Source organism: Nannospalax galili, unplaced genomic scaffold, assembly GCF_000622305.1.
Source record: "Nannospalax galili isolate Female #2095 unplaced genomic scaffold, S.galili_v1.0 scaffold810, whole genome shotgun sequence".
NCBI classification, from domain to species: domain Eukaryota; kingdom Metazoa; phylum Chordata; class Mammalia; order Rodentia; family Spalacidae; genus Nannospalax; species Nannospalax galili.
Genome location: NW_008329132.1, coordinates 498,902 through 511,401, shown reverse-complemented (window position 1 = coordinate 511,401; position 12,500 = coordinate 498,902). Strand labels below are relative to the sequence as shown.

At 49.7% G+C, this 12,500-nt stretch overlaps 1 protein-coding gene across 2 annotated transcripts in view; it reads right to left on the bottom strand.

Moving 5' to 3' along the window:
- The window catches only part of Ebf3 (EBF transcription factor 3), a 124,248-nt gene that overhangs the window by 17,488 nt on the left and 94,260 nt on the right, over positions 1-12,500 (bottom strand). For both annotated transcript variants that reach the window (XM_017797835.1, XM_017797836.1), the window contains exons 8-9: positions 11,638-11,768; positions 11,026-11,152 (exon numbers count right to left, since the gene is read on the bottom strand). In XM_017797835.1, the coding sequence (XP_017653324.1) occupies positions 11,026-11,152; positions 11,638-11,768 (258 nt within the window). The remainder of the gene's footprint in view (positions 1-11,025; positions 11,153-11,637; positions 11,769-12,500) is intronic.

Sequence of the window (12,500 nt, the reverse complement as noted above, 5' to 3'; positions counted from 1 at the left end):
GCCTTCCTTGTTACCAAAATAATACACTCCCTGACAACTACTGGACTACATTCAAACACTTTTGTTTACATACCTCAAAGAATGCATTGGATTGCAGCTTGTCTAGGTGTAGGGAACACCACCAACCAAGCCCAGCCCTGCAGCTAAAGGAAACAAAGGCCCTGGCACTCTCATCGCAGGCCTGTCCGTCTTGAGATGGCCCAGCAGACATGCCCTGACAAAGCCCTAGGTCTGCCTGACCCTGGTACATCGCCCCCCACCCCCCAAGGCTATCCAGACATTTTAACCTGCCCTCTGGAGGTGTGGCCAAAGGGAGCGTCTGCTGAGTGGAAATGATTCTCAGTATGATGCCAATGGTTGCAGAAAGCCCTGTGTCTACCCTGGAGGGTACTTCATGGAGGGAGGAGGCAGGTCCTGAAAGACAAGCAGGAAACAACCTCTGTGGAGAGCCAATCGGCAATGGATTTGCACACTTTAAACCACCGGAAAATCTCCATGCAGGGGTAAGAACAAGCTCTGGAAGCCAGCCCTCCCAGGATGCAGGTACCATGGCTAAGGATAAGGCGGGCCCTGCTCCCTGGCCTTCTGAGAACCCCCTGCCCTATTCAGAGCAGTGCTTTTAAAAATACTGAGGCATCCTGGTCAGGCTTCTTGGAAGCTACCAGGCCCACATGAAGAAGCTCTTGCGACATCATTGATTTTGAGACACAAAGTGAACGTACACAGAACTGGTTGATGAATGTCTGTAGCAAACTTTTTCCTAATAGCTACATGTCCATCAACCCATGAACACATAACAAATGTGGTACACCCACACAATGGAATACTATTCAGATATGAAAAGGAATGTCATTCTGACATGCAGTGGAGCAAAACCTGAGACAACCACACACTGAGCCAAAGGAGCCAGCCTCACAGTAGGCAAAACCAGAGGGGAAGCCAGGGAACGGGAGGAAGAGATGTGCATGGGAACAGTGACAGCTCAACTACGACAACAGTCTGTAGTGAGACTGGAGGTTGCACAACATTGGGAGTTAAAAGAACCATTTGCTTGTGGACTTTGGGTGACTTTCTCTGATGGGAATTGTATCCCAAGGCAACATCTACGCAGACACAAGGTCTCTAGCATTTGCCCATCCATGTTTACTGTGGTACCATTCACAAGAGCGAGGCATAGTGCCAGCCTAGGTACCCATCAGCAGAAGACAAAGATGTGGCTTATATATTTATGTATGTATATACACATGCAAAATGGCGTTTTATGCAGTCATGAAGAATGAAATCACATATCTGTAGAAAAGATGGAAACGGAGATCATGTTAAGTGAAATGAGCCTTAAGTGAATATACTCAAACATCTGCTGTTTGTCCTCATATGCAAAATGAAGCAGAAAGGGGACCAGGAGGGGAGGATTAAGTCCAAAGGGAGGGGAGGCAGAATGAGAGGGGAATGGGGAAGTGGTAAAAACCAAGTGTTGCATACTTTCTCCCATTTTAGACACATACATGCACAGGTGACGTGGAAAAGGACCAGCAAGAGGGCAGAGGGTGGATGGGGAGGGTTTAGGACGTACGTACAATGGTATAGATGTAGTAAAGTTTCATAATGAAACCCATTTTCTTATATGTGAACTGAAAAAAAAGCAGTCAGGTCTAATTTGGGCGAGACTTCATGCTACACCTGTGCTCAAGGAGGGCCCTTCCGCGGACCCTGGCAGCACAAATGCTTCTAGTAAATGCAGAAACCCACGCTGGGGTTAGGAAACAGATCCCAGCCACGGGCTGAGGGACTGCCGCTTAGGGTTTCTAACCTGGTTTCCCAACATGGTTTCCCTTTTCAGTCTCCCCAGAGGCATCTTAACGCCGATTCCTTCAGGCTGAACAGAGAAGAAAAAGAAGGAGACCCTTTAAAGATACAGTCAGGACTCACATAAGCATCGGAATCCTCAAAAGCATAGGCTTGTGCAGAGGGTACTGGACTCTGCGTGTCATACAGAACAGCCCTACTGAGCAGAAGTGACAGTGATCACACCATGATCCCAGCACTGAGGAGGCAGAGGCAGGAGAATCAGGAGTCCAAAGTCAGGCTGGGCTATATAGTGGGATCAAGAAAGGGAGGGGACATGAAAGTCATAGGGAGGGTTGAGAAGAAAATGGGTCTCAGGGTGAAGAGAGCATAACAGGTTAAAATGACCAAAATCACATTATTCCATGATGAAATTGTTGGTGAAATTTCAAAAACAAATTTAAATAAAGGAAGAAACGGCTAGCCTTGCTCACCATGTGCTGGAGCCCCAAGAAAGGTGGTGTTCACCTGTGTCCCTCAGACCACCTGTCCTCCGGCTGCTCCCTCTGGCAGCCTATGAGGCCTCCATACTCTTCCTGGAAATGCCCTACACCCTGTTAAGCAGCTGGGGTGCAGCCTCCAAGCCGTTTCCATGGGAACGTCCAGGGAGCCTTGTCTACCCCTTCTACACAGGTCTTTAAAGAGGCGTTTTCATTAAGGCTCATTGTATTAACTTCCTTTCTATACCCTGTTTCTCTCCCATAAGACTGAGTCAGTGGGATCTTAGGACAGCATCTACATCAGAGGTCTGTCACCAGCTGTGCAGACTCCAGGCCCCAGGCTGCCAAGATAAAGGCAGAGTGCTCCCTTCTCTAATAACCCACTGCTAAGTGGGCAAGATGCACTACCCCCTCATGTAGAGACCCCAACCATGAGTGCCTATGAGAGCTGCTGGTTTCCCTTCCCCTTAGTCACCCGTAGTGCCCAGATGAGACCCTGGCCTAGACAGGCATGAGGCAAACAGTGATTCTGGAAGACAGACTGAACACAGGAACATACACTTCACCTCCATGCCAGGTTTAAGGCAAGATGGCACGCTCACCTTGATGGCCATCCCAATCAGCTGGCTTTCCTAAACTCCTGGTTAAGCAGGCAGCATATATGGTCCTCAGTTTGGGGTGGTGAGGAAGAGGGCACGTCGGCCACTGGTGGATGCAGGGCCCAGTTCCCCACATGATACCATGACAAAGACCAACTTACAACTGCCTGCACTGAGCTCCCGAAAGGCTGGGAGACCTGTGAGGCCTCCAACAGCCACATGCTAGTCTCAAACTACGTTCACTTGGAAGGTGACTGCTGCTTCCACTCACAAGAAGCATACGGAGAAAATCTTCATTCTTTGGCTTGGGATTCACCGAAGTTAAATGTCAAGAACCACCTAGAAGCCACCTGCCATGGTGAGGGGCCTTCAGCCATGAATGCCCTACAAGTGCCTGGGCCTTCAGTGTGGTGTTCCCTGAGTGCTGGTGGGTCTCAAGCTTCCATGGAAGCTTTTGTGTTGGGAACAAGGTCATCAACGGAAAAACGCCGAGTTGGTCTCCCAAGGACGGGATGTGTGATAAGTGGCTGTTACCCAGTGGGATGAGTACACTGACGTGGAGCCATGAGGTTGGGCAGGACCAAGAAGCCCCTGCCACAGCACTTCCCCACCCTCATCAAGCCCCCATCAAGGGGCGATACCAAAAATGGAGGATGGAGGGATCCAGAGAATCTCCAAACCCACAGCCTTCTAGACCTCCAGCTGCGGCCACAGGCTGCCTAGAGGGGCGGATCTGGGCCCCAAGGCAGCTCAGAGGTCCTGGGACCTCCCTGTCCTAGCAGGGGTGTTTCTACATGTCAGAGACTAGAAAGAGGGGGTCTCAGAAGAGAATGAGGACTAGAGAAAGTACAAGGGACCCAGGGTAAAAACACAAAACTTCCCTCCGAATATGACATAAACCAGTATCTGCAGTGGCTCCTGGTCCCCATGGTTTGCGTTTTGAACTGTCACAGGCTTGCTAACCCATCTAATGGGTATGCACCATTCCAGCCTGTCCCTATGAAGCCAAGTCATCCCATCCACTCATCAGAGCATCAAGAAACTTTGGAAGTTATCCTGGGTCAACAGACCGTAGACTTCCATTTTGTTGAATTTAAAACCACCGTACGGGAAGGAAGTGGGACTCTGCTCATTTTGCACTTTCTGCAGTCAAGCCGCAGTTCTTGAAAGCTGCTTTCTCATGCTTATCTTTGCTCATGCTTTGCCAATCAAGCCTTGGTTTACTCCACTGAGTACAGATAGGCCAGAAGTCCTTGCAAAAGTACAGGCTTCCCACGGAGGCACGCAGGGCCCCTCGGTCCAGCCATCCTAGGACCCAGCCTGCGAGGTCCACGACAGAGCAAAACAGCTCTGCCACCACATCCTTCTCTGCGGCATCACCCCACACCACATACGCAGGAATGAACTGGTTGGGAAGCAGCTCGGACAACAGACTGCAAACCAGAGAAGAGAAAAGTGGCTCCAAGTGCCCTATGACCCCATCGGAGGGCCACCGAGCAGGGTGTTGGCCTCTGTGGCTGCATCAGAAACCTCACGCTTCCTCCTAAGGCTTGCAGTCAAGATGCCTGCTCTGTGGATCTTTGGTCCTCATGGTTCAACCTACCAGATACATGGCTGGCGTGACTTGTCATCTTACCTTTGATCTCGTTGCCTCGGTCTGCCTGCTTGTCACCCACCACCTGGTCACCTTCATTATGCTTCTGAATGGTTATTTGTTCATGTCTGTTCCCCCCCATACACTTCTTGTGTCTTTCCCAAGCAGAACATGAAACAAAACTCCCCTAGACAGTGCTGCCAGGAGGGCAGGTGAGAGATGGGGACCCTGTGCCACAGAAAGAGTCAGACTGGCCTTCACTGTACACATCCTGCCCATCCTAAGTGAAGCCAATGACCCTGTTGTCCTTTGGGGAGACTAATGGCACTCTCTTCGAAGCCATGCCTTGTCAGGTGGGCCAAGAAGTCAATACTTCTACCTTGACATAGAAACTTCGTGATTTATCAGTCTGTCTCCCTCCTGGGTTCACGAAGCCCCGTCACACATGGCCAATCGGGGCACAGGGAGCAGACTCTGTCACAGCCACTTGGAAAGCAACCAAAGCCCCCTCTGATGACAGACAAATGTGTCTTGTTAGCAACAGCCCAAAAGCGCTTGACTCACACTAATAACAAAAAGGCCACACTGGTCACCGTGGGTCTAAAGACGAAGCACCCTGTCACCAGCCTGGTTGGGAAATTAGCAAATAATGTTCTTTTCCTTGATAAATGGGTGACAGCCCCGTCTCACCAATCATTTTTAACATTTTGATGCATGCCTATGATCCCACTGGAGGGGCAGAAAAGTTTACTGGCCCTCAATTTTCACATGATGAATGGAACTCTCTAAATGTGCGATTTCTGTATGAGGTATAGTTCATTTTAAGCAATTCTAGTAAATGGGTGTCACTGATTAGAACAAATAGTCTACTTGTACAGTAGCACACATGGTGTGCCTCCTTCTCCTGCCCTCCTTCGAGACAGGGAAAGAGGGGACTGTGGGGACAGGGCGGCTTCGTGCAACCCTCTTTAAAGACATGTTCTCCAACCACACTCCCAGCACCCACCTGGCAGGCAGCAGCTTAACTGGCTGTGGTCTAGGTAGTATTGTGTGCCACTCAGGGGAGGACAGCAGGTGGGTGCTGCCCTCCCTGCCTGAGGCTCTGCCTAGAGGCACCAGTCTGAACTTCCAGAGGAAGGGGCTGAGGTGGGGTGCTTGCCATCTAGTCCCTGTGGGGTTGGGGAGAATCACTACCTCCTGCTGTCCACATTTAAACACAACAAAAAGCAAGGGTGGGGTGATGCTGGGCAGAGGATGAGTCTTGTGCTAGCTAGCTAAAGTTCCCAACTGGAGCCTCAAGACAGCCTGAGCCGACAGAGCACATAACTCAGCATAAGAGTCAATGTACCCAGGGTATCATTGCTAGGGGGCGGTTGAGTGTGACAGGGACAGAGACTTCCTATGGCACCTGAGAAATAGTGGCTGATCCACCATGACCAATATGGCCACTGGCATACCCACTGAAAACAGGACTGGGCCTTAGGATGCTGTTGGCTTCCCTGGGATGAGGGAGGAATCTCTAGTGACTTTGAGCTGAGCATCTCACACTTTAGGAGCCAGGAGGACAGAATGTGTTTCTAGCTGTGAACACATTTGTGGTTCAATGCTTAGAGCTGAAATAATAAGGTGGTTTGCGTCCAACATTATGTTTAACAGAGTGACAACAGTACAATTTGTGGGTGGCCATTTAGAACCATCATCTCTGCAGATACGAGTCATTCCTTGTGGTGGTGAGGGTCTGGCAGAGAGCAAGCTAGAGCTGTGGTAAGGGGTGAACCGCCTCCCCAGTGTGGGCAGAACCATGTCGAGACACACACACTCCAGAAACACAAGGGCTTTCCTAGGTGAGAAGAAACAGAGGAACCGTGGAAACCAGCTCCACTGTCTCTCCACAGGTGCAAGATGGAGCTAGTGGACATGTAGCTGGTTTTAAGGTATAATCTGACTTTTTCTTAAAAGACAAGCATAAATACTATATCAGAAACCAAACTGCTAGTAAGTACTGGCTGAGGAATGGTCTCATCAAAAGCATACGTTTTCATGAAAATGTTCCCAGTCAGTTGAACGCATCGGAGACCTGGGACCCTTCCACGTATCTATTGTGCATCCACTTTAGATGTGTCTATGCTGCCTGCCAACATCTTGTTGGGTAACTTGGCTAGTCTGTTACTAGTGACATGTTGACTTCCAGTGATTTGTGATAATTTCTTTAATTGAACAAAAAGAACTCTCTAAAATGAGGGTGGGTCAATCAAATATTCAGGGCAAGAGGTCAACAGTAAAAAGTCCCTGAGCCCCAGTCCTGATGTCCCAGGAACCAGGCTTGAAGTCAAACCACATCAGTGGCCTCCACTTTTTTGTTAAATAGGAAACTACTTTTCCAAATGGTCATTTTAAGGAAACAGTCGCGTTACAACACACATACACACACACACGGTGCCATACACTTCACTCTTGAAAACGTGTCTGTAGAAGTTTTTGCAATGATACAATCTCAATTAGAAGCATACAAATTCTAATCTGACTTAATCGGATAATGCATAATGTTTCTATTCTAATTAAAGAATAATTTCTTTTATTACTCTTAACAATTTGATGTGTTTGCACTAGTGAAATTATGAATTGCACAAGCTGCTCAATTTGCTTCTACAGTGAGTTCCTCAGGTTAGAGTTTCCAGGACTATTTTAATTATTATTAAATAAACGAATGGTACACTATTAGACAAATATTAAAACAAGCCTTGCACTCGGTTATTAATTTGCACTATCCGCTTTTAAATGCAGCAAATATCTCATTAATTTAATTTTAGGTGCCTACCAGTTTATATTGCATTTTACAGTCTAGGAGACAATTTACTATTAACTAGCAATTACATACACAGTGATTGTTAATTCTGTTCCTAAGTGCTAGCCGCTTGAAAATTGTTCTCTCTCTAATTTTTGACCTTCTTACAACAGGGGTGAGGCTCGCTGGGAATACAAAGAACTCCTGTGCAGGAGCTGGACATGTCATTTGTGGCTCATTCTTTTAATTCGCCGTGCTAATCAACTGAACTGTCACAGCCTCCCAAGGTAATTGTGACTTGAGAAGGGGCTGTGAGAAGCAGCCAAGAGGCTGGATGGATGGGGCCTGGCCGGCCTTCCCCTTCCGGGGGCAGAGGCCGAGCACGACCACTCTGGGTTGACTAATAAGGTCTGGTTTTGAAAAATCTGGTGTTTCTCGGGTCACTGTAAACAGCTCATTTAGACCTCTGCCAAGTCCCTCCCAGCCTCTGGCAGGCTGGTGGCTGCCTCTCCTCCAAGCCCAGGTTCATTATCCCGTGGCCCTGCGGCCCCACAGCTGGCCTCACGCCAGGAAGGTTAAATGTGAAGGTGTCCCAGCAGCCTCCAGGGCCTGGGCACACTGATGGGAACCAGACGCCCAGGGGACGGCGCCCATGCTGTGACATCCAGAGGAGCTGGCTCAGTTTTCATCAGAGAGCAATTCCCTGTGATTACTTCATTGTCCCCCATCAATTTGGGGCAATGCAAATCAGACAGAAGCTTCCAGGCCAGACAGGTTATGACCCCACCTTTCCTCTGCTCCCTGAGAGTATAGAGCTCTGTAGTCCTTACACACATTTGAAATGTATATTCCTGGTAACAGTCAATGTGTAGGGGAAGATAATATACCACTGGGCACTGCCAAATAACCACATGCGGGCAAACTGAGGAACTCCCCAAGCCCTGGACAGCAGGACCCAGGTCTTAGGATCAGTAAGTTCAGCCAGTCTGAACGTGGGCACAGCCCTGAGTCTCTGGGAAGGCTGGTGCAGCTGGAACTAGCTGAGGAGGGTACTGATGGACCCTCTTGCCAAGGAGGGAGTTCTACCTGATCAGAGAGCAAAGAGTTTCAGAGAGAGAGCACCCTTCCCCATCCACCCACCAGGAGAGCTAGGACTGCTTCCAACTGACACCTGCCAGCCAGTGACAGCCGGTTACCCCCACCCTGCACACCTGCATTTATTTACAAGTATTTAGTCCAGGACCTGTCTGCAGCACTAGGGACAGATGCTGGAAGATGGCAGGAAGGTAGCACCTGGACCTCTTTGCTGTCACGTTTCTTTTAAAGAAAACTACCCACTGCTAACAGGAGCCTTCTCCACAAAAAGCCCAAGTATCCCAAGGTGTGAGCGCAGGAAAAGACCTGCTTGGGGCATCCCTAAATAACCCAGTAGGAGCTCCTAACAGTCTGACATGAGAACAGGTAGGAAACATCTATGAAGAGCAGGCCGGCCTTGTCACCTGTGGACACAGGCTCATGGAGGTGCTACCAGCCAGGCCACATGGCAGCAGAGAACTCAGCCTTGACACGTGCCTCCCACAGCACAGGTGTCAGTACGTGTAGCTTGGGATCAAATGCACATCCAAGGAGCTCAGAACACGAACAGGTTCCCAGGGGCCCCAACAGAAGTCCCATGTCACTCACGTTCCACAGTAGGCTCTATGTACTGAGGGCCTGCCACGTGTCAAACACTTCAAGTTGTCCCCGATCTTTTCCAAAGGTCCATAGAGAGGGGAAAGAAATCCAGACTCAGGGGAGTCTGCAGAGTCCCAGAACCAGCACCTGGGGCATAGGGCTGTCTAGCTGCATTATTCTCGTCTCTGCATAGGGCCTGCTGCCTCTATGGTCTGAAGTTCATGGCCAGGGACTCAGACATGTGTGGTGCCCACACCAACAGTTGCTATGAGGAGGCGTGCTGAGTGAGTGTGGAGACGTGACTGCAACTCACGCACGCACATGACCCCAAGGCAAAGGTGCTGGGGAGGACCACGAGGCCCATGGCAGAATTCCAGCTTCTTGCCTCCAGAGGACCTTAGCAGTCACTACATACGTGCCCCTCACTGCACAACGAAAGCACTTTTCTGCTGGAGCTACCAGATGCTCCTGGACTAACTATGGGCTCACCTCCCGACAAACACGTTTTAAGTAAAAAATATCTTAAGTTGAACATGAATTTAATACACCTAGCCCACTTTAAATGTGCTCAGGTCACTTACACTGGCCTATGGTTGGGCAAAACCATCTAGCACAAAGCCCACTTTATAATAAAGTGTTGATTATCTCATATCATTTATTGAATACTATACTGAGGATGAAAATGTTACATGGACACCCCTCCCTCAACATAAAGTTCAGAAATAAGTCGAAGTGTTTTAAGTCATGGACCATCCATAGACAAATGTTTAAAAGATGCCTCAATTTTTATAATGTTGATGCTTTTTAATACTGAGGGCTTTTCAACATCTACAGGAACCATCCTCTCTCAACCTTTAGACCTTACAGGGGTCCAAGAGTATCCGGGCCCCAAAATGGGCCACAGGAAGCTGTGCCCACTCCCTGTGTCCCTCAGTTCTAGGAACTCAGTGTCCCACACTGACTGAGCAGGCAGGAGCGATGAGCTGTCAGGAGCTAGGTGCCTCTAGGGCCATGATTCAGGCACAGGCCTGGATGACAGGAGGCCTACTAGGGAGCAGGGCATTTACCTGTTGTCTCTATGCCTGCTCCTTCCTAGAGGAAAGAGGTCTCTCCAACCTTCTTGAACCACAGAGCTAAAGGGCTTCAGCAACCCCTGTGGAGCATTTTTGTTGGACAGAGCAGGGTATGGCACCCCAGTGGGAGGCCAGACTTGCCCCAGGGTGCCTTTGGGAGGTGGCAGGTCAAGCCCTGATTCTCAATGTGGGCAGTCCACCAGCCACTGAACAGCCACAAGCATTCGAGAAGCATTCGCCCCTTCACCTTCACTGGGGTTTCAGCAGGTGGTGTCCTGCATCAAAATCGTTCTTCGGGCCTATTACAGCTTGTGGGGCTGAAGAGGATTCAAAGCCAAAATGCAAACATGCCTTCCTTAAGGTGAAGCGTATGTGTGGCATTCTCGATGGCAATCTCAAACAAAAATCGTGTTGATTAAGCACTCGTGTGGGCAAAGCGGCATACGAAGCATCCCTGCGACACCATGCCCGGGAACCGCACAGGCCGCCCAGTCTTCTGACCTGAGCCTGGCTAGACCCTTATGATCTGGATCCCCTCTACGCAGCAGCACCCTGCAGAGAGATCTGGCTTCCCTGAGGGCCTCTTGCATCCTCGTAAATGACAGGCTGTGACTTTTTTCCCAGTCACAGCTCAAGCAACCAAACAGCAGTGGTGTCTAGGACACGGCCCAGCTGACAAGTGGATGGGTGGACACGAGGCCTCGCATGCTGCCAGACACACTGTCGTGGGAGCTGGAGGCTGTGGATACCAACAACTTGTTGTCTATCACTTTCCCTCAAACAGGAGGGAAACACCAGAGTCCTATGTCTGCATCTGTCCATGCATCATGTGTGTTACCTCAGATACAGAGGCCAGGTACCTAATAAAACTCAACTACAGGCCAGTGAGCCTCACCTGGCCTCCCAAAGTACCCTGTGCCTCCCTGTGGGACACCCCCCAACACCCGCCCACAGGACTCCCACTGGGAAGAAGCACCCACCACTGCCCCCACGGAACCTGGAGCCGTGCACTCACCAGTGTAGACGAAGCGCCCAGGAGCGCCTTTGCAGAACTGCTTGGATTTGTAGGACAGGGTAACTTCAACAACTCCAGGGATGTGCCGCGGTGGGGTCTGTACTCGGATGGCGTGGGGGGTTATCAGCTACAGAAACCACACATGAACAGGCACTCAGCGGTGCAGGCCCTGAGAGGCGGACACTTGCCAGTTGGATATAATTACAAAATGAACACAAACTGGACCATCGTCTTGGAATGCTCCCTCCTGTCACCTAGAGACTTTGGGCTGACGGTTCTTTAAGGAAAATACCAGCAAATGTTCCTGGGTTTTAGTTTGCAGGAAAGGCCACAGGGCATCATTCATATGAAAATCACCACCATATGTCTCCTTAAACCTTCTTCCAGGAATTCTAGCTAATCATTCCAGGGTACCCAGGACCTCCTATGGCAGGTTTTAAACCCAAGGGTTATAGGAGGAGGGGCATACCCACCTACAGGAGAGAGAACCCACCATGGGCAAGCAGTGAAAGGGAACTTAGTGGTAGGTGCATCATGCCCCTACCCCAGGGGTAGCTCATCAAAACCATTCCCAGAGGACCAGCTCAAGGTGGGCCGATCTGGCAGGCTTACCTCACTCCACACCAACATAGTTCCAAACACAACTTGTAAGCCGTCAAAGAAGTTGTCTCCGATTATGATGACGGTGGCGCCCCCCGTGGTCCAGCCTTCACTAGGACTGATGGCCTTGATGCACGGAGTGGCTGCCATACAAGACAGAAAACACAGACCTCAGAACCAAACCTGCGGACAAAGGCCGCACAGCCTGCCTGGAGTCCCTCTGGCGCCACCACGGGAGGAGAGCCGTGCGGTTCCTCCAGGCTCCCATAAAGGGCAATTGTAGATCAGCGTGTTGATATGTTTAAAGTAAACTATTAAATGTTTTATAAAGCAAAGGCCGAGCTGTGGAATACTAGTGAGCAAGAAAAAGAAATGGCTTGATATAGCAAATTATGTGTCAGGGCAAATATGACTATTACAAATGATTAAGCCCTGCATGCATGTGCTATGTCGATTTATCTGCTTTGCTGTACAGATCTAAGCAGAGTCAATCAAAAGGCTGTTGAAGGAGATGGAGGAGCAAATGCCTGGCATTTCCATCCCTCATAAGCAGCTAATTGGGTTGGGTTTTTCATCCGCGAACTTTGCCTTTTGGTTCAAAACTTCATTTTCCTCTGTCATTCCGCAATTACTACTTTTCACTTCTCATCAGGAAAAAAAAATCAAATGCGCTACATTAATACTTTTGTCAAAGGCACACATTTTACATGTAATACTGTTTGTCCACAGGAATCCCCAGCCGCTGGCCTGACCTGCCTTTGTCTCCCTCCAGAGCCCCTGCATTTGCATGAGTTATTACAATGGCTCCGTGGAGCCACAGAGGCAGCCCTGCTAGGGGGGCGGGGCTCACACTACAGAAGGGGGGTCAGAAGGAG